This window comes from Schistocerca americana, chromosome 3, assembly GCF_021461395.2.
Source record: "Schistocerca americana isolate TAMUIC-IGC-003095 chromosome 3, iqSchAmer2.1, whole genome shotgun sequence".
In the NCBI taxonomy this organism is placed as follows: Eukaryota; Metazoa; Arthropoda; class Insecta; order Orthoptera; family Acrididae; genus Schistocerca; species Schistocerca americana.
The window spans coordinates 162,253,725-162,275,715 of NC_060121.1; the positions used below are offsets into that span (position 1 = coordinate 162,253,725).

General features: G+C 41.3%; 1 protein-coding gene across 3 annotated transcripts in view; it reads left to right on the plus strand.

Annotated features, from left to right (window-relative positions):
- LOC124606848 (alanine aminotransferase 1-like) overlaps positions 1 to 21,991 on the plus strand; it is a 73,174-nt gene that overhangs the window by 24,275 nt on the left and 26,908 nt on the right. For 2 of the 3 annotated variants that reach the window (XM_047138925.1, XM_047138924.1), the window contains exons 2-7: positions 12,585 to 12,674; positions 12,795 to 12,903; positions 13,024 to 13,154; positions 13,350 to 13,463; positions 13,585 to 13,714; positions 18,580 to 18,659. In XM_047138925.1, the coding sequence (XP_046994881.1) occupies positions 12,585 to 12,674; positions 12,795 to 12,903; positions 13,024 to 13,154; positions 13,350 to 13,463; positions 13,585 to 13,714; positions 18,580 to 18,659 (654 nt within the window). The remainder of the gene's footprint in view (positions 1 to 12,584; positions 12,675 to 12,794; positions 12,904 to 13,023; positions 13,155 to 13,349; positions 13,464 to 13,584; positions 13,715 to 18,579; positions 18,660 to 21,991) is intronic. The other variant, XM_047138926.1, reaches the window with a different exon arrangement.

Below are 21,991 nucleotides of genomic sequence, written 5' to 3' on the forward strand. Positions count from 1 at the left end.
TGCCATACCGGATTAAAGTTTTTCGAAGAGCAGGTTTTGCACACTGGATCCACCAGGATATGGTAGACGGATACGTGGGTCGGCGTCTATTACATGTGATCCAAGTGTCTTCTATTAGAAGTCGACAGTCAGGCGAATTAAGAAGTGCCGTGTTCAGTTTCCATAAACCACGTCCGTGCCATACTGCCTGTCTTGTGAGAACAACATCACAGAAGTAAGCCTCATGGTCTGAGAAAGCAACAGGCCAGATTTCAGCCTGTCGAGTGTGTGGAATTAGGGATCGCGAGATGTAGATGCGATCCAGTCGGCTAGAGGAGTGCGCAGTGTGGTACGTAAAGCCCAAAAGATCACCGTGAACATGTCTCCACGTATCGACAAATTGTAGCCGCGTGACGACTGTTTCCAGAGCTGCGCATGGTGAGTGACGCGGCAATTGATCCTGAGTTCGCTGGGTGCAGTTGAAGTCTCCACCCATGATCCAGTCATCGTATGGTCCCATAAAAAGGGGTGTGACTTCATTCGCGAAGAAGGCATTGCGTTCACGACGGTAGCTGGAGCCCGACGGCGCATAAATATTGATGATGCGTACACCAAAGAGAGTAAGGGCCATACCTCTGCCGCTGGGGAGGTATAGGACATCTTCGGCAGGAAGACCTTCGCGTAAGATGATGGCAACACCACTACCGGTGTCCGAAGCGGGAGAAAGATGCACCGTGAAGCCATGTGGTGGTGAAAAATCGGCGACATGCACTTCCTGAAAAAGCGCAATATCTATGTCCGCATCATAAATCATATCGCGGAGCAGCGCTAGTTTGTGGGGCGCACGAATGGTCGCGAGGTTAATCGTTGCGACACGATAATGCTGGTGTTGGAGTCCCACAGGCACAGGTGGGGCTTCTTCTTCAGGAGCGAGAGGTCGTCGATCTTGCCGGTCCGCTGAAGAGGCTGCTATTGTGGAGAGTTTGCGGGCGCGGGCGCAACCGATGGGGGTGCCCCATCATCAGCAGCATCCACCCCAGTCCCTTCGATCTCCACATCGTCTGCCCAGGAGACTGATGCTGCGGTAGGGCATCGGCTGTGCACGTCATCCACGTGGAGAGGAGACGTAGTTTTCGTCTCATCGGATAGGCTCTCTTCAACGTCGACCTGTGGGGGCGACGGCGTCAGTAAGGAGGGGTGTTCGTTGCCAGTGGTCGCCTGTGGCGGGTCTTTCGCATCAGCCTTTCGGTCATCAAAGATCGGTTTGTCGTCCATCTTCGGGTCTGCATCTCCGGTATCCATCCGTAGAATGGATTCATCAGGGGGTGTACGGCTACGTTTTTTTCTCTTTCGTGTCGACCCTTGTTTTCGAACAAGTCGTTCAGAGTCCGATTGCGGGTGGCTTTCGTCTGACTCCGGACCAGTCTGAAGGAAAGCAGAAGTAGGTACCACTCCCGGATCAACGTCCATCTCAGTAGCATTTTCAGTCACAGTGCTGCGATGATTCGGCAGGTTAGGATCTGGCGTCTGGGGCACCTCAGAAGGAATCTCAGGAGCGGTTGCATCTACCTGATCAGACGACGTCAACGGAGCAGGAAGACTCTGTGTAGACGTGCTACCTTCCTGGGCAACCTTGGCGTATGTGACAGGGATCTGAGTCATCACCGCTGGGGACGCTTCCTCGCCGACCGGCGTCTGGATCAGGCGGCGTCGCATGCAGGCGGATCTGACGTGGCCTTCTTGTCCACAACCCGCACACGTTCGGGGTTGGCCGTCGTACATGACAATGGCTCGCACCCCGCCAATGGTCAGGTATGATGGAATATGTTTTTTCAGTTCAATTTTGACCTGACGCACACCATTAAGGACATGGTAGGTCGTGAAGGTTTGCCATTTTTCCTCTACGTAACCGATGACGTTACCGTATGGTTGTAACGCAGAGACAACTTCGTCCTTCGGCACTTCAAAAGGTAGTTCAAACACCCTAATCGTGCGTTGACCGTACTCTGCGAGTTCAAGTGTTACAGCTCCGACGTGACCATCAGAGTATTTGAACTTAAGTCTATTGGCATGGCGGCGAATAACATCTTCACACACCTCGGTGTTTGTCATTTTAATATGAACGACACTACTCGTGATCGAAAAATGGATTCCGATAACGTGGTTAGGATCTAAACGAACTTCTTCACGTATGAACGTTTCAACTTCATGTGCACGAGGTCGCGCATGTTCAGCTGGGAAGGAAACTTTAAGGGTCGCACGGCGGTAAGCGCTCGACATGTTGTTCACGGTGGACGGACGCAAGCCTGAAAGCTACGACGCGGAAGTAAACAACGCCTGCAGCGGAGCACTGGCCGGCGCGCGGGGCCGTCCGCACGCTGCCACGGCTGAGAGCCGACTGTGTATCCTCTCTTCAATCGATCCCAAGAAAGAATCGTGATGATGATTAGGACAACACAACACCCAGTCCCTGAGCAGAGAAAATCTCCGACCCAGCCGGGAATCGAACCCGGGCCCTTAGGATTGACAGTCTGTCGCGCTGACCACTCAGCTACCCGGGGCGGAGCCACTCAGCTACCGGGGCGGACTAGAGCTCAGAAGTTCATGATAGCTGTGAGTTAGGTTAATGATGCCACATTGGCACCAAATTTCACCAGGTGATGCACAACACCACCGTGGGTTGTCGCACAGTGGGAAGGTTGTCACACCTACTCTTACCCATATTTCACCCCTTCTTTCGATGCCTCTACGATGGAGGCAGTGTTGAAATCAAGCGGTCTTTTATGGGTGACCGAGAAAAAACATTCAGACACAGCGCCGCTCACTATCGAAACGGAAAGACCTCACAGGGTGGCATAAAGTGCGTCAACGGAACTGTCCTTCTCCTTTGGGTATTTATTCCCACACATTTCGCAGTCTAAAACAAAAGTTCTCAGTGTGATGAGGAGCAGGACGATGTTCTTGACAACTTTTGACACTGGTGACACTCCCCAGACGACCCAGTCTTACTCTAAGGACATGGTGGGCTAGCAACCCCACTGAACCTGATCTGACCCCCTTAGAGTGCAGTGCAAACGCTATTTCTGCTCTGGCGTACAAGATGGAATCGCCAGGGACTGTTCAAAACCATTCTACGAAATTTGAACGTGATGCCCTGCATCAAAGGATGCTTATGCTTTTTCATCCCTACTGTTTCACATCCTCTTGTAACATGATCGCAAGGGGGGCCGGAGATGCAATCGTAAAGGATTCTCTCTAAGCTTACCCAGTTCGGCAACACCCTCAATGCCACCTGCCGAACATTTTTGGGCACCTTAAAATACAGGACGATTCTTTCTTGGGATCGATTGAAGAGAGGATACAGAACAAAAAAGATCTAATGAACTTATGTTCGGAAATGTATGGTTTCCATGCTACAGACAATTTATTCAATCATACATTATTACAGAGAGTGCGGTCTAATATGCTCTGTACCACATAGCCACAGTTACAGTATGTATTGAAAAGGGTTTCCATGTACCACAAACATGTTTGTATGCACCGTAGCATGTTTTGTCTCACACATTCACATCAGGCAGGCTGCACCCGAACAGTGCCAAAGGCAGCATCAATCTGCTGTTCCAGTGTCTCCACATCTAGAGTGGGCTCTGCATACACAATACTTTTGAGATGGCCCCATAACTAGAAATCGCACAAGTTGTGATCCAGGGAATGAGCAGGCTATGCAACTGGACTCCCTCATCTGATCTATTGACCACAGAATACATGACTGAGATGCATATGGACATTAATGGATGATTGGGCTGGAGCACCACAATGTAGCAGTCACATAACCCTTCGAATTATCAATGCCACTTCTTCCAGCAGGGGAGACAAAGTCACCTGCAAGAAATGCCAATAGTTCCAGCCTGTTAGGTGATGTGGAAGGAAGACTCGTCCCAAAATATAGTCGCCAATTAACTTGGCCCACATATTCCAGCTGTACCAATGCTGATGATTCGCTGTCAACATCCCATGGGGGTTCTGCATACTATCCCACAGATACCACTCTGTGTAAAGATAGCCTCATGTGTAAATACAATGGATGACAGAGATACCGGAATTGTGGTTGCCTGGTGAAGAAACCAGTGACAAAACTGCTCCTCATGTGGAAAGTCTGTCACTAATAAGACCTGCACACTCTGTAAGTGATAAGGGTAGTAACAATTATGATGGAGAATTCCAGACGTCTGGCTTAACCTACACTGTTGGGCCAACTGCCTAATACTTACTCCGTGGTTGCCTTCCACACTGTTAATCATATTTTCCTCCAAGTCTGGTGTCCAAACATTTCGAGTACGTCCTTCATGATTTCCTGCTTCCTGAAATGACCTTCTCTCAGATGAATGGCGAAACACAGTTGCAAACATTGAATTCTGTGGTTGTTGTTGGCAGGGATAGATCTCCTGATACAACCCTGCTGCCTGCCGCCCATTACCATTTCCCTTTCCATAATGGAAAGCCCTCAATTCGAATATTGAACCATTGTCTACAATACTCTATCACATCCACTACAAGGTGAGTCAGCAAGAGAAGTGAATCGGACACAACATTAGCAATTACTGTGGCAGCAGAGGGCGCTAGGGCATGATGTACTATCATCTAGGAGGAAACCATGGCTACTGTGACTGTGGGTCCATGGTGGAGGGTGTATCGGACCACAGTCTCTGTAATGAAGTATGATTTAATAAATGATCCCTAGCATGGAAACCACGCATTTCCAGACTTAAGTCCATTAGACCTTTTTTGTTCTGTTTGCTCTCATAAATCAATGTGCAGAGATTGTACACATGGAAAAAATCACCCATTATATCTGTAAAGAGAGAAAATGTAAGGCTGGCCACTGTGGCCAAGCAGTTCTACCCAGATAGCACAGTAAGCCAGTTTCAAACTTGTTTCCAGCTGTAAAGTTCAAGTTGATCAAAGCTGGAATATTCAGGCCTGTTAGCTGGATTCAAGCTTGAAACAAACATCAAAGTTGGCAGAGTTCAAGCTATATTTCAAGCTTGACTTATCAAGCTTGGCTCCAGCTGTATCTACACACGTGGAATACAGCCTGGTATTTACAGCTTGTTTTAAGCTATATAAATATTAATCTGAATTTATTGAACCTAATTAATTAAATAAATATCAGAATGGAAATGGTGTGAAAAAATTATGAAGAAGTTTTAATTTATTTGTGCCACGTATTAGAGAGTTAGTTTAAAATGACCTCTTTTTGCTCAACAACTTGTAATATGTATTCTTAGCTGGTAATCCATTTCACTTTTATCCAGGCTCAATTTTTCTACGTAAAAGAATATGGTATTCCTTTACGTTACGTAATATTTAACATTTGTAACATTAACGTACCGAACTGTTTTCTAGTATAAAACAAACTTGTCAACAAACCACAACCATTAACGCGCGTCACAAAGGTAAAATGGCCGTAAACGTAACTTTACGTTACGTAATATTTAATATTTGTAACATTAACGTACCGAACTGTTTTCTAGTATAAAACAAACTTGTCAACAAACCACAACCATTAACGCGCGTCACAAAGGTAAAATGGCCGTAAACATAGCAAGGCTCAGAAAAGTAAATAAAATAAGATAAAACAGAACTGGAGACAGCCACACTAAAACCAAACTCCGCGCCGTCATGACGCCACACATGACAACACCCTTACGTCACGGCTTATAAACGTTTGTGGCGCTTCCCCTGGACGTCTATGGAAGCTATGCTGCGCGTGCAACTGTTGTACAGCCTTCCAGGGAAATTACAGTTTATTTCAAGCTTGGGAAAATTATTTTAATTCAAGCTAAATTTTTACAGCTTGATGTAAACTGTGTAACAGGTTGATTTTTCAATCTTGAATTTTCAACTGAACCTAAACTCAATACCCACCTTGAAACAAGCTGTGTAACAGGTTGATTTTTCAATCTTGAATTTTCAACTGAACCTAAACTCAATATCCACCTTGAAATAAGCTTGAGTGCTAGCTGGGTAGGTGCTTCAGTCCGGAACCGCGTGCCTGTTATGGTTGCAGGTTCGAATCCTGCCTCGGTCATGGATGTGTGTGATGTCCTTAGGTTAGTTAGGTTTAAGTAGTTCTAAGTCTAGGGGGCTGATGACCTCAGATGTTAAGTCTCATAGTGCTTAGAGCCTTTTGAACAACATGTGTTGGAGTCCTACATACCTGCATGCAAGTTACACTTCTGGTTTAGCCCCTGCTAGCATACATGCGGAATTGGTGGAGTGTCTGGAGTGACTAGGCAGCTGCCTGTCTGTAGGCACAAAGGAGTATGTTGCGCGTCATTTCAGTACATGTATATTTTTAAGGTGGTCAACAAAGGTAGGTGGGTAACACCAAGGGAGTTGCTGAATTGGGTAGCCTTAGAGAGACACTTTGCAGTTTTATTCACACATGTGTCAATTTGCTGCCCCCCCCCCCCCCTCCCCCCTCTCACAATCACGCCACAGGAGGGTGTGCAAAACAGATGGCTGAAAAAGAATAAGCGCTATTTCCTGCGGAGGATCATGTTGATATTTTGTTGAATGGTTTTGAATGGTCCCCAATGGTACCACGCTGTACAACAGAGCAAAAAGTGCAGTCTCACTACAGTCCAAAGGGGTGCGTTCACATTTAGTGGGATAGCACGCCAACAATATCCTTACTCGAGGGTTGAATTGTCTGGGGTTGTCATCAGTGACAAAGTTTGTCAAGAATGTTGTTCTACTTCTCGTCGCATTGTGAACTGTCATTCTCCACAGTGAAATGTGTGGGAATCAATGCATGAAGGAAAGAGGTGGTTTTACTGGCGACCTTTATTATGTCATCCCCTGAGGCCTTTTCATGTCGATTGTGAGTGGCAGCGTGTCTGAAATGTTTTCCTTGGCCACCCATAAAAAACAGCATGATTTCAACTTTGGGTGTCGCTGTTCTGAGCTCTATCACAGAGATGTCAAAAAAAGGGGTGAAATTTGGGTAAGAGTAGGCGTGATGGCCTCCCCATTGTGTGACACATCCACAGCAGAATTGTGATGAAATCTGGTGGTAATGTTAACTTATTGAGCCACCTTACACCTCGTATGAACTTCTGAACTGTGGCTTTTTCTTTCTTTCCATGTGTCAACACCTTGCCAGTTGATGTGTCACCAAGCCCACTGGTATTGTAGTGAGCAATGCTTTTGCACCATCACTGTGGAAGGTTGTAGGCACCTTTAAGCAATGGCCTTTCCGCAGTGGATACACCGGTTCCCGTCAGATCACTGATGTTACGCGCTGTCAGGAGTGGCCGGCACTTGGATGGGTGACCATCCAGGCCGCCATGTGCTGTTGCCATTTTTTGGGGTGCACTCAGCCTCGTGATGCCAACTGAGGAGCTACTCGACCGAATAGTAGCGGCTCTGGTCAAAGAAAACCATCATAACGACCACATCCTCATCTGTGGATGACATGGCGGTCAGATAGTCCAGATGGGCCACTTGTGGCCTGAAGACGGAATGCTTTTGTAGGCACCTTTGAGCCAAATTTCATAGATCTACATACTAATGGGACACAATTTATGGGGTTTCAAAAAGTGGCCCTTTACTTGTGTTATGCAATGTATTTATCAAGTAAAAGCTTTTCTGCTGTAAATGAGTATTATAAATAATTATAGATAATGACTTAACATTTATGAATACACAATGTATGAACCAACAGTATATGATCCATCTATAGTTACTGTAAAACTAATTATAAGAACTATAAGAACTGTATGAATCCATGTATGTTTATGTTTGCAACACTTGCAGTTTTCTTGCAGGCATGTTGACATTTGCTTTTTTCACTAAATCTCATGGGATTCATCTCACTAACCTGCTAATGCAGTTTTTATTGCGATGAAATACTGAAACATTATTTATTAAAAAAGCAACAGATAAATGTCTAATTTCTCCACCTACATTGCTGTGAATCCACACTGATTCCCATTTCATCAGCTATCGTTGGCCTTAAAAACTACATTATTCTATTAAAAAAAATCTTCATTTACTTGGATATTGCAGTAGACAATGAACTTTCACCTGTTAACCCATTCATATAGGAACAGCTTTTAAAACAACTTCCATTGCTGTTCTAAGTAGAATGGGATTAGACTATTGATGTATACTAATAAATCAAGCAAGCAAATTTGTGTGTTCTCTTTGTCATGGTAGCTTGCAATTATAAGTTAATAGTGTGTTTGCAGCATCTCAGTCATTTCTGTGATTTTAGAAGACTGCTGTAATTTTATTTGATATTTAATTACTAGTGGACAGCGTATATTGAAATAAATTTGTAACAGCCCTCAAAAAAGTTTTATAGATGTAGCCTATTTACACACACATCATTAAATAGACCCCTGTTTGATATTTCAGAGGAATGCAATATTGCAAGTGGGGCTTCTGATTATAAATTATAAGATATCGACCTTTCCTACCCTCACAGCATGGAAGTGGCATCCCATATGCCATTGCATATCAAGGGCCATTGAGTAGCATGTTGTTAATTACAATTGCGTACCCATTTCTATTCCTCTTATTACAGCGCCATCTATGGTAAAACAAAGAGAATGTTTCAGACAAAATGTACGTAGATTTTGTCATAGAACCACAATTGCTATAAAATGGGGGTTCCTACTGAAGATTTCGAAGTTGACCCTCATCACCCGCGCATGGAGTAGGGTAGAAGGTCGGAGGGGATATGATTGAATGTCACCCTCTGAGACAAACAAATTGGAATTATAACTTTTTTTGTTCAAATGTGTAGCTTTCGAGATACTTCAATGCCTTTAGTTAAAATGAACATCCTACACCAGTTAAGAATAATGACTTTTTTTATATTAAGATGTGACACAATGTGGAGAAGCTTACAACTTGTGAGATGAGTATATGAACATTATCTGCCTCAACTAGTCCTCCAGCTACACACGTATTTTGTACCATGCATGTATGACAGTAAAACTGAGACACACATATCACATATCCTTAAATATATCACGGAAATGCTTTCCCTGAATTGTTAGTAGTTCTCACAATAGACCAGAAATTGTTGAAGTATTCATTTCATAACAATAAATGAACCAACTGACAGCACAACACAATTATTGTGACTATGTAATAGTTACCACTCTGCAATTGGGGCCAAACACCATATATTCATAATAATATTTATCATTATTAGTGGCAGTGGTCAAACACAAAGCACTGGCAGTTTGAAGTCTTCCAAATTCAGCCAATTCAGAAGTAAAGGGTCCAACAATTAGATGATTTACAAAATCCAGCAAAAACAAATTCAAAGAATTAGAACAGTGACTGTGCCAAGTTTGTACACGTATGAGACTATACTTCTGCTAATGGTAAATTGCACAGCACTTGTAAATAGGGATTTAAATGAGCCCAACACAAGAACTAGAGATAACTACCATATCTACAGCAAGTGATTGAAAATGACATATGGGGACCCAACAAATGCAGGAAGCTTATTTTGTAACAGGCTGCCACTTAGCATAAAGAGCCTAAAGGAAGAGAGCACCTTCAAAAGAAAACTGAAGGAACATCTCATCTCTGGATGTTGGTGTAAGGTAAGGAGCACTTCTATAGAACAAATGTAAAGTTGGAAGTGGAGTAAAACACTTTATTTTTCATGTGGAAACAAATTTCTGGAAACAGGAAAATGGAAAATTAAGTGAATGCTGACAACACAGGAGAAAACATACAGACTACATGTACTGGTACAATTATGATTTAAATGAATTTTCACTCTGTGTATATGTCAAATTTTTTTCTGTAGCACAGTCAACAAAAAATTAGTTTTCATTTTGTCTAAACACTTTAGTATTTTCAGCAATAGGGCAAAAATATATCATTTTATAGAATTTCCTTAAACATGCAACTCTGTTGCATAAATTAATGTAGGCCATTAGCATGATTCATCATTGTGTGTTACTGTTGATCATCAATAAAAGTTAATTACAAAAAAAATTGTTTTTATATGTCAATGAATAATTTCTAAGAAATTTGTTCTATTCTGTATAACACTGTAAACATGACATGTCTAACACCATGGTAAAGCAAAATCTGTGGCAATGTATTGTGCACAGATTTTAATTTGGTCCATTTTAAATGGGGGTGCATGGTACAGGTGAAGAAAATGTTGCTCGGCAGAGGAATGGTGCAGAGGAAGCATATTTTATAACAAGAATTTATCCTCAATGTGGATAGTTATGATTGTTTTCCGAGAAGGACCTGTAGGTGATACACTGAGAAATGCATCATCATTCTACAAACAAAAGTCGTTAGAAATGTGCAGTACCCTCATTGACTCATTACTTGGTGGTTTAGCAAAATGCCTGCAAAAACTAAATCTCATTTAGCTTTTGTTATTTTAAAAATGTAAATGTTCACAGAGAATTCTTTTTCATTCTATAGTTAGACACTAAAGTTGATGATGGTATGGGGGGAGGGGGGGATATTGCCTAATATCTGATTACATTCTGGGGTAATGGCATCAGAAAGGTTGTGAACCAACAAACTAAACTACAGCAGCGATCTGGGATAGCCTAAGAACCCAGGCGGGAGGTGTCATTAGTGCCAACACGAGCTACAATTTGCAGCTGAATGAACCTGATTAGTGGATTCTGTACCCACTTACATTTCTCAGAAACTATCAGAAAACTAGTTGTGAGATAATGGGATGAAGCCAGGCGTAGATAGGTATGGAAGAAGCTAACTATGGAATGTGTACATTGTACAACTCCATTTTATTCCCTGGGTGGTTGTAATAGGAGCAATGTCCCCATGGAGTTATGCTGGTAATGGAGTTTGAACTCTGTAGTTTTTGTCTTGCTAAAGTTACAAGTAGATTTCTCCTTTGTATGAAGGAACATCAACTGTAAATAAGAGTAAGAACCATTCAAATGAGCATAACTATAGTCATGATGGGCCTGGGGAGAAGACTGTGGGAACTTCACCTCTGAGCAACAATATGTTTTGTGAAATTATCTTTGTCAAGCATTAGCTCTTAGTTGAATTGTATATTTGGAGACTTACATGAGTCTGTTCTTTGCTTTTCAAGTGCATTAATCTGTTGTGTACATGCTCAGCAATATCACAAACAAAATACTGCCAACCATTTCCCAAATTAATGTGTGTGTCTTTCCTGGTACAACCTACCTGAAAGTCCCCCAGTGGTGACTCACAACAGACACTCAAGCCATTTTTAGCAAAGTTCCCTCAACATCACCTGATTTAATTTGACTACATTTCATCATCCATGTTTTGCTCTTGTTGATGTTCATTGTACACCCTCCTTTCAACACCCATCTGAGTCACTATCAGGTGCCATCACTGTGTATGCAAACTGCGGGCTGTTATTAATGACAATTACATGGCCTGAGCATAGACATTTACTGCCACATAGCACCTTAAACCTACCAACAAAAAGTCAGATACCTGATGTGCAGAATGAGTGATATATTTTGTTCCAAAGATGAACAAATAAGCTATCAAGCAGTTGGCCATAATGTTTTGGCTCATCAGCGTAACTGTAACTTTAAGTGGAGATCTGCCCCCCGTTTTGCAGATGTCTAATGGTTTTGGCAACAAGAGAAGCGGTTCAAAACTGTATTGCGAACTTAACACTTCTGTTACTACAATTGACTTACTTGAAATGTTTACAAGGTCCCCTTCTCTAGATACCCGGCTGTGTCAATCTCCACAATTTCTTCTCTGAAGAAATAATGCTGGTTAGAGGAACTAAAAAAGACTCTCTCTTTCTTGAAATAACTTGGTACCCTCTTAATACTTTCAGTTCAGTTCAGGTATAATTTCATTTCCACAAGTTTCACATAAGCATACAAACTCTTGCAAGTCAACTGCATTGTTAACCATCGGATACTCTTAAATATGTGGGTTTAATAACCACCAGAAATTCAAAGACAGTTCTTGCTTCTAGCAAGTCTACCATCAAGATTAAGAAAGATTCGCTAGACAAAACATGTTTCAATTGTCTATAACAGTTACAATTATTCGACCACCAAGGAATAACACGTAATTACTCCTTGTACTTTCCATTCAGGTTCTATAGTGTGCGTGGCAAACACCTATCAGTGTCACTCGTCTGATGCAGCTCCTGTTCTCCCATGACCAACATCCATCCTGCACACACAGACAGGTTTTGCACAGTAAATAGACTCTCTCTCACACTTATCTTTAAAACATCATGTGTTTGAGGCAGCAGAAGGCTGAGTAGTTCCAGAATTTACGTGGAAATTCTTGAATCACTACAGATGACATGCCGAGTGCTGCACAGATTTGAAAATTATGTTTGGTCAGTTATAACTCTTTGGCTGCAGAATTTATTGTGTTTAATTGTGAGTGCCTCACCCATGATTAGTTTAATGTTACACTGGCAGTGTGACAAATGACTGAAATCTAAACAGTTTACTGCATTTTTTTGTGCCTCTGTTGCTCAAGGCGTGTAAAGGCTACATATGTTGTTAGTGTAAAAAGAGTTCTTGTTTTTAATTAACTTCTTACTGTTTGGTTGTTTTGCCTAGGGTGTCAAGAAACCATTTACAGAAGTTATTAAAGCAAACATCGGTGACTGCCATGCCATGGGACAAGTGCCTATTACATTTATTAGACAGGTGACTTTAGTACATATAATCAGAAATTTCAAAATGGATCTCTCTTGAAAATTGTATTTCATACTTTATACATATGATAATACATATATACTGTTCATTTTACTGTAGTATTTATTTCAGGTGCTTGCTCTGGTTTCATATCCAATGTTACTAGATGACCCCATGTTTCCCTATGATGTGAAACATCAAGCCAAAGAGATCCTGGCTAGTTGTCCAGGTGGCAGTGTTGGTTTGTATGACTGCACTACTGAATTATTTACTCCAACCATTTAAGCTATTCGGTTCACTGTCTTACAGCACACCACTGCCACATCAGTATTTTTCAAAGGTACTTCGAAAAATTTTCTAGGATCATATTCTGAAACTGCTGGAAATGAAGTGATTCGTAGACATGTAGCAGAATTTATAGAAAAGAGAGATGGTGCCCCAAGTTCTTGGGAGGACATTGTGTTGACATCTGGTGCAACTGTAGGCATAAAGGTAACAAACTGCTATTTCTGGTGTCATTAAATTATTACAGAATTTGATAGCACACACAAGTGCACATGCTCCATGCCCACACCCACCACGTACAATGACTACCCTTCCCTCTCAAAACCCACACACACATATTTGTTGATAAACAAGAACTGAAAGGTGGAAAATATTTTATTATGAATGTTATTAATGTTCCAGGTAGTGCTGAAGTTGCTGATTGGAGAAATAAATGGGAAAAAACCTGGTGTTATGATTCCAATTCCCCAGTATCCTATATACTCTGCTACTCTTTCAGAATTTAACATGGTGCAGGTCAGAGCATTTACTTTTGTCTTGTTGTTCCATAATCTCTCAGTGTGGGTGTTTTGTATTTGGTGAGCTATACACAAATTACTTGTGCAAATAACAGCATTTGCAATTTTTTTTTTTTTAGATACCATATTATCTGGACGAAGAAAGATGCTGGGGCTTGGATGTAACTGAGCTGCAACATGCCATAGGTGAAGCTAAAAAAGTATGTAATCCTCGCGCTATAGTCATTATAAATCCTGGAAACCCAACAGGTAATGATAAAGCCACTGGCAGCTCATGAAAAATTTTACCCATGTGCTACAATATTACAAATATAAATAGATTTATAAAAATTATATTAAAATAAGAAGTAGTACTTATTCAGTGATGAAAAATGAAGTCCATACATTGCCATTTTCTGCTGCAGACTTTATCTATAACTTTAGAGTTGTACTCTCAACATTGGTTACGATTTTTTTTTCAATGGAGAGCATTGGCAGGGCATTAAGTCACTGCTCTGACATGGTATTCTGGAGAAAGGTCTTAATTCTGTTCAAAGATGAAAAACATCTTACAGGTTCACCAGTTGCTGTTCAAAATGAATTGGAGTAATGATACCGCTCCAGCAATATTCCTTAAGTCTGGCCATTGGTACTATACCAACAATGTTGGAGGTATGGAGGTTAAACTCCATATCTCCAACATGGGCTACAACTGGATATCAACATTAATTTCTCTCTCTGGGAAAAATATTTGAGTATTCTTCAAACTTTGAGAAATCCAACAACATAGCTGCATCTGGATGATCTAGATCTTGGAAACAATCAAGGACTTCTCTGTTAATCCTGTCACAGACTTCTTTTGCATCAGAATGTCAGCAAACACTTATCTGGCACTTGCTGTGAGAGGTGGCTGTGGCTGTATCTGTGGTATCATGGTCACCAATTGAGGCACTTATATTATTACTGACTTCTGTGAAATGGGATGCCGAACTTTTTACTTTACAGCCTCAACAGATCTTGCCTGCAGTTAACTGAACATGATATCCACATGAGGTATTACTTTTTGAAGAACAATACCCAAAAGAAGAATTTTTCATCTTCTAGATTCTGGTGGAGCTAAACTGCTTGACAACAAATTTGGACAGATGTTGTTTCTTGCAGTGCTGATAAACACCCATCAGCAAGGATTTATTACTGTGCACCACATTTATGATCCATGATTTAAAATTCCATCTACTAGCTGACCCACTAGGAATACTTCATACAGTACCAATACTGCAGAAAGTTGTCCCAGTGACTTTGAAAAGAAGGATGAAAAAACTGACTGATTTAAAAAGAACACTGTAGATAATTGATTTTGTGAAGCAGCATGTTCCATTGTTAAATTTAATTGCTGTGCACAACAGTTAGGATACACTGTTTTAGTTTTTACCTGCATGCCACCTGTATGGCCACTCATTGCAGCTGCACCATTGTATGCTGGTGCAATAATTTTGTGTGGTGCATCCTTGAACAAAGGATCTATAACACTGAAAATACCTGTTGAAATTTCCTGGCTGATTAAAACTGTATGCCAGACCAAGACTGGAACCCAGTGCCTTTGCCTTTTGTGGGCAAACACTCTACTGACAGAGCTTATAGTACATTCAAGACCAGGATAATAATCAGCTACTCTGACAAGGCTATGACTTCCTTAAATCATCCCTGAAATGAGGTCAATTCTGTCTGGCATTTTGCTCACCACACCATGAACAATTTTTCATCACCATCTCCACTACATCTATGACAGACCCTATGCCCCTTCTGCACACATTTTTCCATCCTATGGCTTCCACTCCTGTGACTCTCGCCATCATAAGAACAGCCCTTCACACGCTTCTACAACACCTATACTAGCCCTGTAACTGGCAAATCATGTACTATCAAAGGAAGAGCCACCTGTGAAATGACACATGTTGTATACCAGCTGTTATGCAAACACTGTTCAGCCTTTTACATCAGCATACTACCACCAGGTTCTTAGTTAGGATGTATGGATATTGGAAGAGGGTGCATACTGGCAACACACATAATACTATTGCAGAGCATGCTCTACAACATAACAGTTGTGATCTTAGTGCCTTTTCACCACATGTGTCATCTGGATTCTTCTCCCTCACACCAGTTATTCGGAACTCCACAGATGGGAACTGGCGTTACACCAAGTCCTTGGTTCTCCCTTCATTTATGTTAATTTCTTTGGTCTCAACATGTATTTTCAGTAACCATTCCTTTCTTCAATCCCTTTTAGTTTTCTATGTCTTTTTCTGACCTGCCTACTCCCCCCCCCCCCCCCCCCTCCCACACAACTACTACATAAAATACGCTTTACTTTCCACTCTTATTAACTTGTGCACAAAGTTTTGGCAGTAATCTCTGTCTCGTGTATTACCCATCCTCCACCTTTAAGCTCTCAGGTTTTCAAATCGCATCAGGTGCAGTCCCCATCAATCTGTCCTTCCTTCTCATCCTCTATGGTAAGTCTCTCTTGATCCAGGGTTTTGGATAACTTTTCTGAACTCTCCCCATTTTCTAAACCTTATCAGTACTTTTCCTCTCTTCCTTCTCCCTCAACCTTTTGCCAGAAGAAGGAGCCGCTGGCTCTGAAAGCTTGGCAATTTAAATATCTTTATATGTGTGTTCTCCTGCCACCTTTTGGTGAGTAGATTTTTTATCAGTCCAATTACATTGTACAATTCGGACTTAAATAGTATAAACTATTTATTCACAACCGATACAAAAGAGTTACGTGTTTGCACCTGTTACTGTCCTTCAAGGTGGTCCCCAGTGTTGTGTAGAACCCATTACCAGTGATGTGGAAGATGTAGTATACTATTAGCAGAGCCTGTTCTGTTGATGGTGCGAATGGAGCGGTCTACTGCTTGTCGAATCTCTGGAACAGTTCTGAAGTGAATGCCACGAAGTGGTTCCTTCACCTTCAGAATCAAATCAAAGTCAAAAGGACTTTAGCCAGGGGAGTATGGTGGATGGTACAGTACTTACCAGTCCCATTGACTGAACAGCACAGCCACAGCTTGTGCAGTATGCGCCCGCGCATTGTCATGCAAAATGATGGGGAGGTTACACAGAAAGTGTCACTGCTTCTTTCACAAAGCTGGTTGCAGGTGATGCTCCAAAAATGAAAAGTAACACTGTGCATTGATGGTCTGTCGTGAAGGAATGTAATGTGTTAGGATAACACCATCACAGTCATACATGAGAATCGCCATAACTTTCACCATACTGTGGCTCTGATGCACTTTTGACTTTCGCGGTGACCCATAATGATGCCATTTGTTGGATTGGCATTTCAGTTTTAGCTTCGTGGCATTCACTTCAGAACTGTTCCAGAGATTCAACAGGCAGTAGACTGCTCCATTCGCACCATCAACAGAACAGGCTCTGCTAACGGTACACTACACCTTCCACATATCTGAAACAGGTTCTACACAATGCTGGTGACTACTTTGAAGGACAGTAATGGGTGCAAACATGGAAGTCTTTTGTATTGGTTGTGAATAAATAGTTGCCACTATTTAAGTTCCAACCCTCATACATACATATTCTTATAGACAGCATATGGTGGGTGCCAGAGGGTATCTCATACCATTACTAGTCACTTTCTTTGCTGATGCACTCACAAACAGAATGAGCAAAAAACAACCATCTGTATGCTTCAATATGAACCCTAATTTCTCTTATTTTATCTTCTTGGTCCTTATGCTAAATGTACAATGGTGGCAGCATAATTGTTCTGCAGTCAGCTCCAAATGCTGGTTTTCTATATTTTCTCAATAGTGTTCTGTGAAAAGAACGTCACCTCCTCCCATGCAGGAATTCCTGCTTGAGTTCACGAAGGATCTCTGTAATACTCACATGTCTATCAAATCTACCGGTAACAAATCTAGCAGCCCATCTCCGAATTGCCTTTATATATTCCTGTAGTCTGACCTCGTGGGTATTCCAAACACTTGAAGAGTACTCAAGAATGTGTCATGATAGTGTTATACATGTGGTCTCTTGTACTGGTGAGCTACACTTTCCCTATAGAGCAGGAATACTAGAGACTCTCTGGAGATAATGTGAGGGGAGAGCATTCCTACTATAAAAATAGGGAAAGCTCAGGTAATGAGTCTTAGACTTCCATTGTTTTTACATAAAAGTTTTTAGGTAAAAACAGTCTAAGATCACATGTGAGTTGTTAAAATGAAAAAATGTGTTACTCAGATGACTGGTTTTGATCATGGTACAATATCATAAGGCCACTAAAACTTTGTGAAAAGAGTAATAAAAAGTTTCAGAGGACAAGGCTTAGGTATAAATGTAGATACTGTTAATAATTTATCTAAGATTCCAAATCTAACAATGATCACGGGTCAAGAGAATAGCAAAGAGCAGCCCACGATGTAACAGTGATAAACACTGGTGACCAAAGTACGGCTGTTTGCACTTAAGTAGGTGAGGTTCTAGCCACTGTCTCCCACACAATGTCATTTATAGCAAATAGTTACAGATTATGACATAATTTCATAATAGGTTGCAGTAAAGTATAATTATTATGGATAGCTATGGAATCATGCTTTAAGTTGGTTACATTATTTACATCTATACCTAAGTTTTGTCCTCTGAACCTATGAATTACTCTTTCCACAGAGTTTAATGGTTTGATGACTCTTTCCACAGAGTTTAATGGTTTAATGATGACTGTAACAAAATCGAAACTGGTCACTTGATTAATAAATTTTAACAACTTACATGCATTCTTAGACTGTTCTTCTTTTAAAAAAACTTTTATTCTAATTTTTGAATGCTGTTTCCCAGGAACAATGTTCCAAAAGATGCTCCATCATTTTTGTTTGTTTTTCCATTATCATAATAATACAGCTAGCAGCTGTGGTATCTTGAGAGACAGGAAAAATACATCAGGCCATTTCAGTCAGATGCTGGAAAACTGACAGGTCTTAAAGATGAGAGGATCATTTAACTCTGGACAGGTGTGAGGTAATTGTTATTTTCCAACTCACTGATTGTGATAGTAGTGCTATTTTGTTTTCAGAGTACTTATCTTGTAGTGAATTATACTCTCCTTGTTACAGGCCAAGTTCTTTCACGAAATAACATTGAAGAGATAATTAAATTTGCACACCAGGAGAGGTTATTTATTTTTGCTGATGAGGTAAGTTTTTTTTAAAAAATTCTAATATCAGTTTATGTGAAAATCACTAATCATGCTATTAAGCAGCATCCAAGATGGCTAACCAAACAATGTAGGGTGGTTCTCTTTAGGAATGCTGATGCAGTGCATTGTACTACACTCATTTCATTGTATTCACATTCATGTGACCAAGTAATTAATATTGAACGGGAAAGAACTAATAAAGTTTGATATAACAATGCAGTTTAGACAATCATTATGTGGTTTGCAGACAAGATATCCCAGACCTACATTAGCAGTCTGTTTCTCAGGTAGGGTGCATTGGAATTTTTTTAGTAAAATATATATTACACAACTATTTCAGGAAAAGTTGAACGGTGATCGTTACAGTCACGGAATCTGCTTGAAACTAATCAGAGAATTTCTCAGCAATGATCCAAGATAGACACTGATACATCAGCCTTTGTTCCTTGCAATCAACAATTGGAAATTACACCAAATTCGAATATTTCATAACCTAGCAAAAACACTGTTGGTATTCTTTTCTTTTGGAAGTGATTTGTGTCCATTGAAAGAAAACTCAAAACTTGGACAATTTGTTATAGTACTTGTGGGCCAGTATAATCTATGAAATGATCAGCCAGTAGAAATCATTTCATTTTACATAAACGACAACTGAGGAAATGATAGAGTGCTATTTACCGTAAAGAAGACACATTAAGTTGCAGACAGGCACAATTAAAAGACCTTTACACAAAGCTTTTGGCCACAGTCTTCATTAGCAAAAGAGAAATACATGTCATTCATATGCAAAAGTAAGCACACCTCATGCACACATGGCTGCCAACTCCAAAGCTCGGGCCAGATTGCAACTATCACGTGGGATGGAAGCAGCAATTTGGACGGGCAGGAAAGGGGAAGGGATAATAGTACACAGTTGGGGAAACAGGGGAATGCTGTCTGATTGTTTGTGCAGCGATTTAACAGGTGCACCATAAGGAGGTTGTGGGGCAATGAGGTGGGAAAAAAGGAGCAAAAAAGAAGAGGAACTACACAAGATGGGCAGGCGCGTTAGCAGAGGGTGCCAAACAAAGAGGGTGGGAGACAAGAATGAGGAGGAGATGATAGAACAAAGTGGTTGGCAACTGTTGGGTGGAGGGTGTGGAGACATTATTTTACTGTAGGTTGGGGCCAGATAATTATGGGAGTGGAGAATATGTTGTAAGGATAACTTCCATTTATACAGTTCAGAAAAGCTGGTAGTGGAGGGCAGGATCCGGATGGATTGGGTAGTGAAACAGCCATTGAAATCAAGAATGTTATGTTCCGCTGTGTCTTGTGCCGCAGAGTGGGCTACTTTGCTCTTGGCCACAGTTTAGTGGTGGCCACTCATCCTGGTGGACAGCTGATTGTTAGTCATACTAATATAAAAAGCTGTGCAGTGACTGTAGCAGAGCTGAAAAATGACATGGCTGCTTTCACAGGTGGCCTGGTCAAGACTGGAATAGGAAGTGCTGGATCGATGATTTGGGCAGGTCTTATACTTGTGCCTTCCACAGGGATGTGATCCTTGTGGCAAGGTGTTGGGATTGGGAATGGCATAAGGATGGACTAGGATGTTGTGGAGGTTTGTTGGGCAGTGGAGCATGACTTTAGGAGAGGTGATTGTTTGAAGCCAAGTTTTTCAATAGTGTCCAACCACTTTTGGTGGTCCATGGCATCAAGACTATGCAGCAGTTGTCTGCTATTTGTTGCTCTCCAGTTGTGAGGATGTCCTCATACATTTTCTCACTGACCTCATACTGTCCAGGAATGTACTCCTTCTGTAACCTCTGGTATTAAACTTTCTTCCTGTGCTTAATACCACACCCACAAATCTTCCACAATTATTGCTCAAGGAAAGAATCCATCCTGAGGTCTTATCAAGGTTTTTGATGAAATCAGACAAGTTTGATTTCTGAAATTTCTAGCATCATTGGAGAATGGAAGTTACCAGTGGGATGTGTAAGCCTGCTTTCAGTGTTACTGGACAGTGCTGACTGTATGGGAAGTTAGACAGAACTCTCTGTGTGATTGCTAATGGCTGAAGATTATTGTTAGAAGTTTGAAACAAACATCAAGATTGTATTCTTGCCTCAAAGCAGCAGATTTAATGTGGATTAGTCATTGGTAGAAAAATTAGATGGAGATTTTGACCTTCTGCCATCAGATACTTTGTTGCAATAAGTAGCTTCTTGTATCCACTCCAGATACACCATCTTTCACCTGAAATCAAAAGGTGGGATTACAGGAGCTAGCACTTAGGTGTGAGTGTTTCATTTATGACACCAAAACACTAAAATGTGCATGATTTGCACTTGTACACACAGTAGTCACATATTATATTCCACTTTGGAGTATCTCACACAGAGAAATTTACTGTGCAAAAGTGAATAGCAAAGACATATTATTCTAAAAGATAGATATGCAACATGAACAGATCCATCATTCCAATGATGTATCTATAATTAGTCAATGGTTATGTAAATGACACATTAGTGTAAGGCACAAGGGGGTTGCAGATGTAACTCATTTTTTATTCTAAAGCAACTAAGTTTAGTGTTTTCTTGATCACTGTAGGCTTTCAGCTGATGAGGTTCATCCTAGAGATGTAACTGTCATTTTTCTTAGTAAGACTTAATTGTAATATTTATATAAATTGTAATACTGACTTGTCCCATGACCATGTGTAAAGACACACAGCAGGATTTCTAGGACAATAAAAATCAAATCAAATGATCTGCACCCAGGAAGGACTAGGCAACAGACCCCATGAGCTACTGTTGGTACCAGTGTTGTGGGTTGGCAGGAGAGCCAACACCAGGTTACTAGAGGAAGCCGAAAGGCACACGTTTTAGCTCACGTAGGCTGGCGTGAGGTCTGGAACAGGACAAGGAAATTAGAATTTAGAAAAAACGGACGCAGCTGGTGGAATACTTAACTTTAATCCATTAATGGTGAATGTTGCTCTTGATGGTACATTATTCATAATATCAATACTAACTGGTAATGGCGCCTTATTAGGTTGTAGCAAATGACGTAGCTGAAGCTTATGCTAACTATCGTCTCGGCAAATGAGAGCGTATTTTGTCAGTGAACCATCGCTAGCAAAGTCGGTTGTACAACTGGGGCGAGTGCTAGGAAGTCTCTCTAGACCTGCCATGTGGCAGCGCTCGGTCTGCAATTACTGATAGTGGCGACAAGCGGGTCCGACGTATACTAACGGACCGCGGCCGATTTAAAGGCTACCACCTAGCAAGTGTGGTGTCTGGCGGTGACACCACAACCAGGATCTGGGATCAGTTGCATGTCGC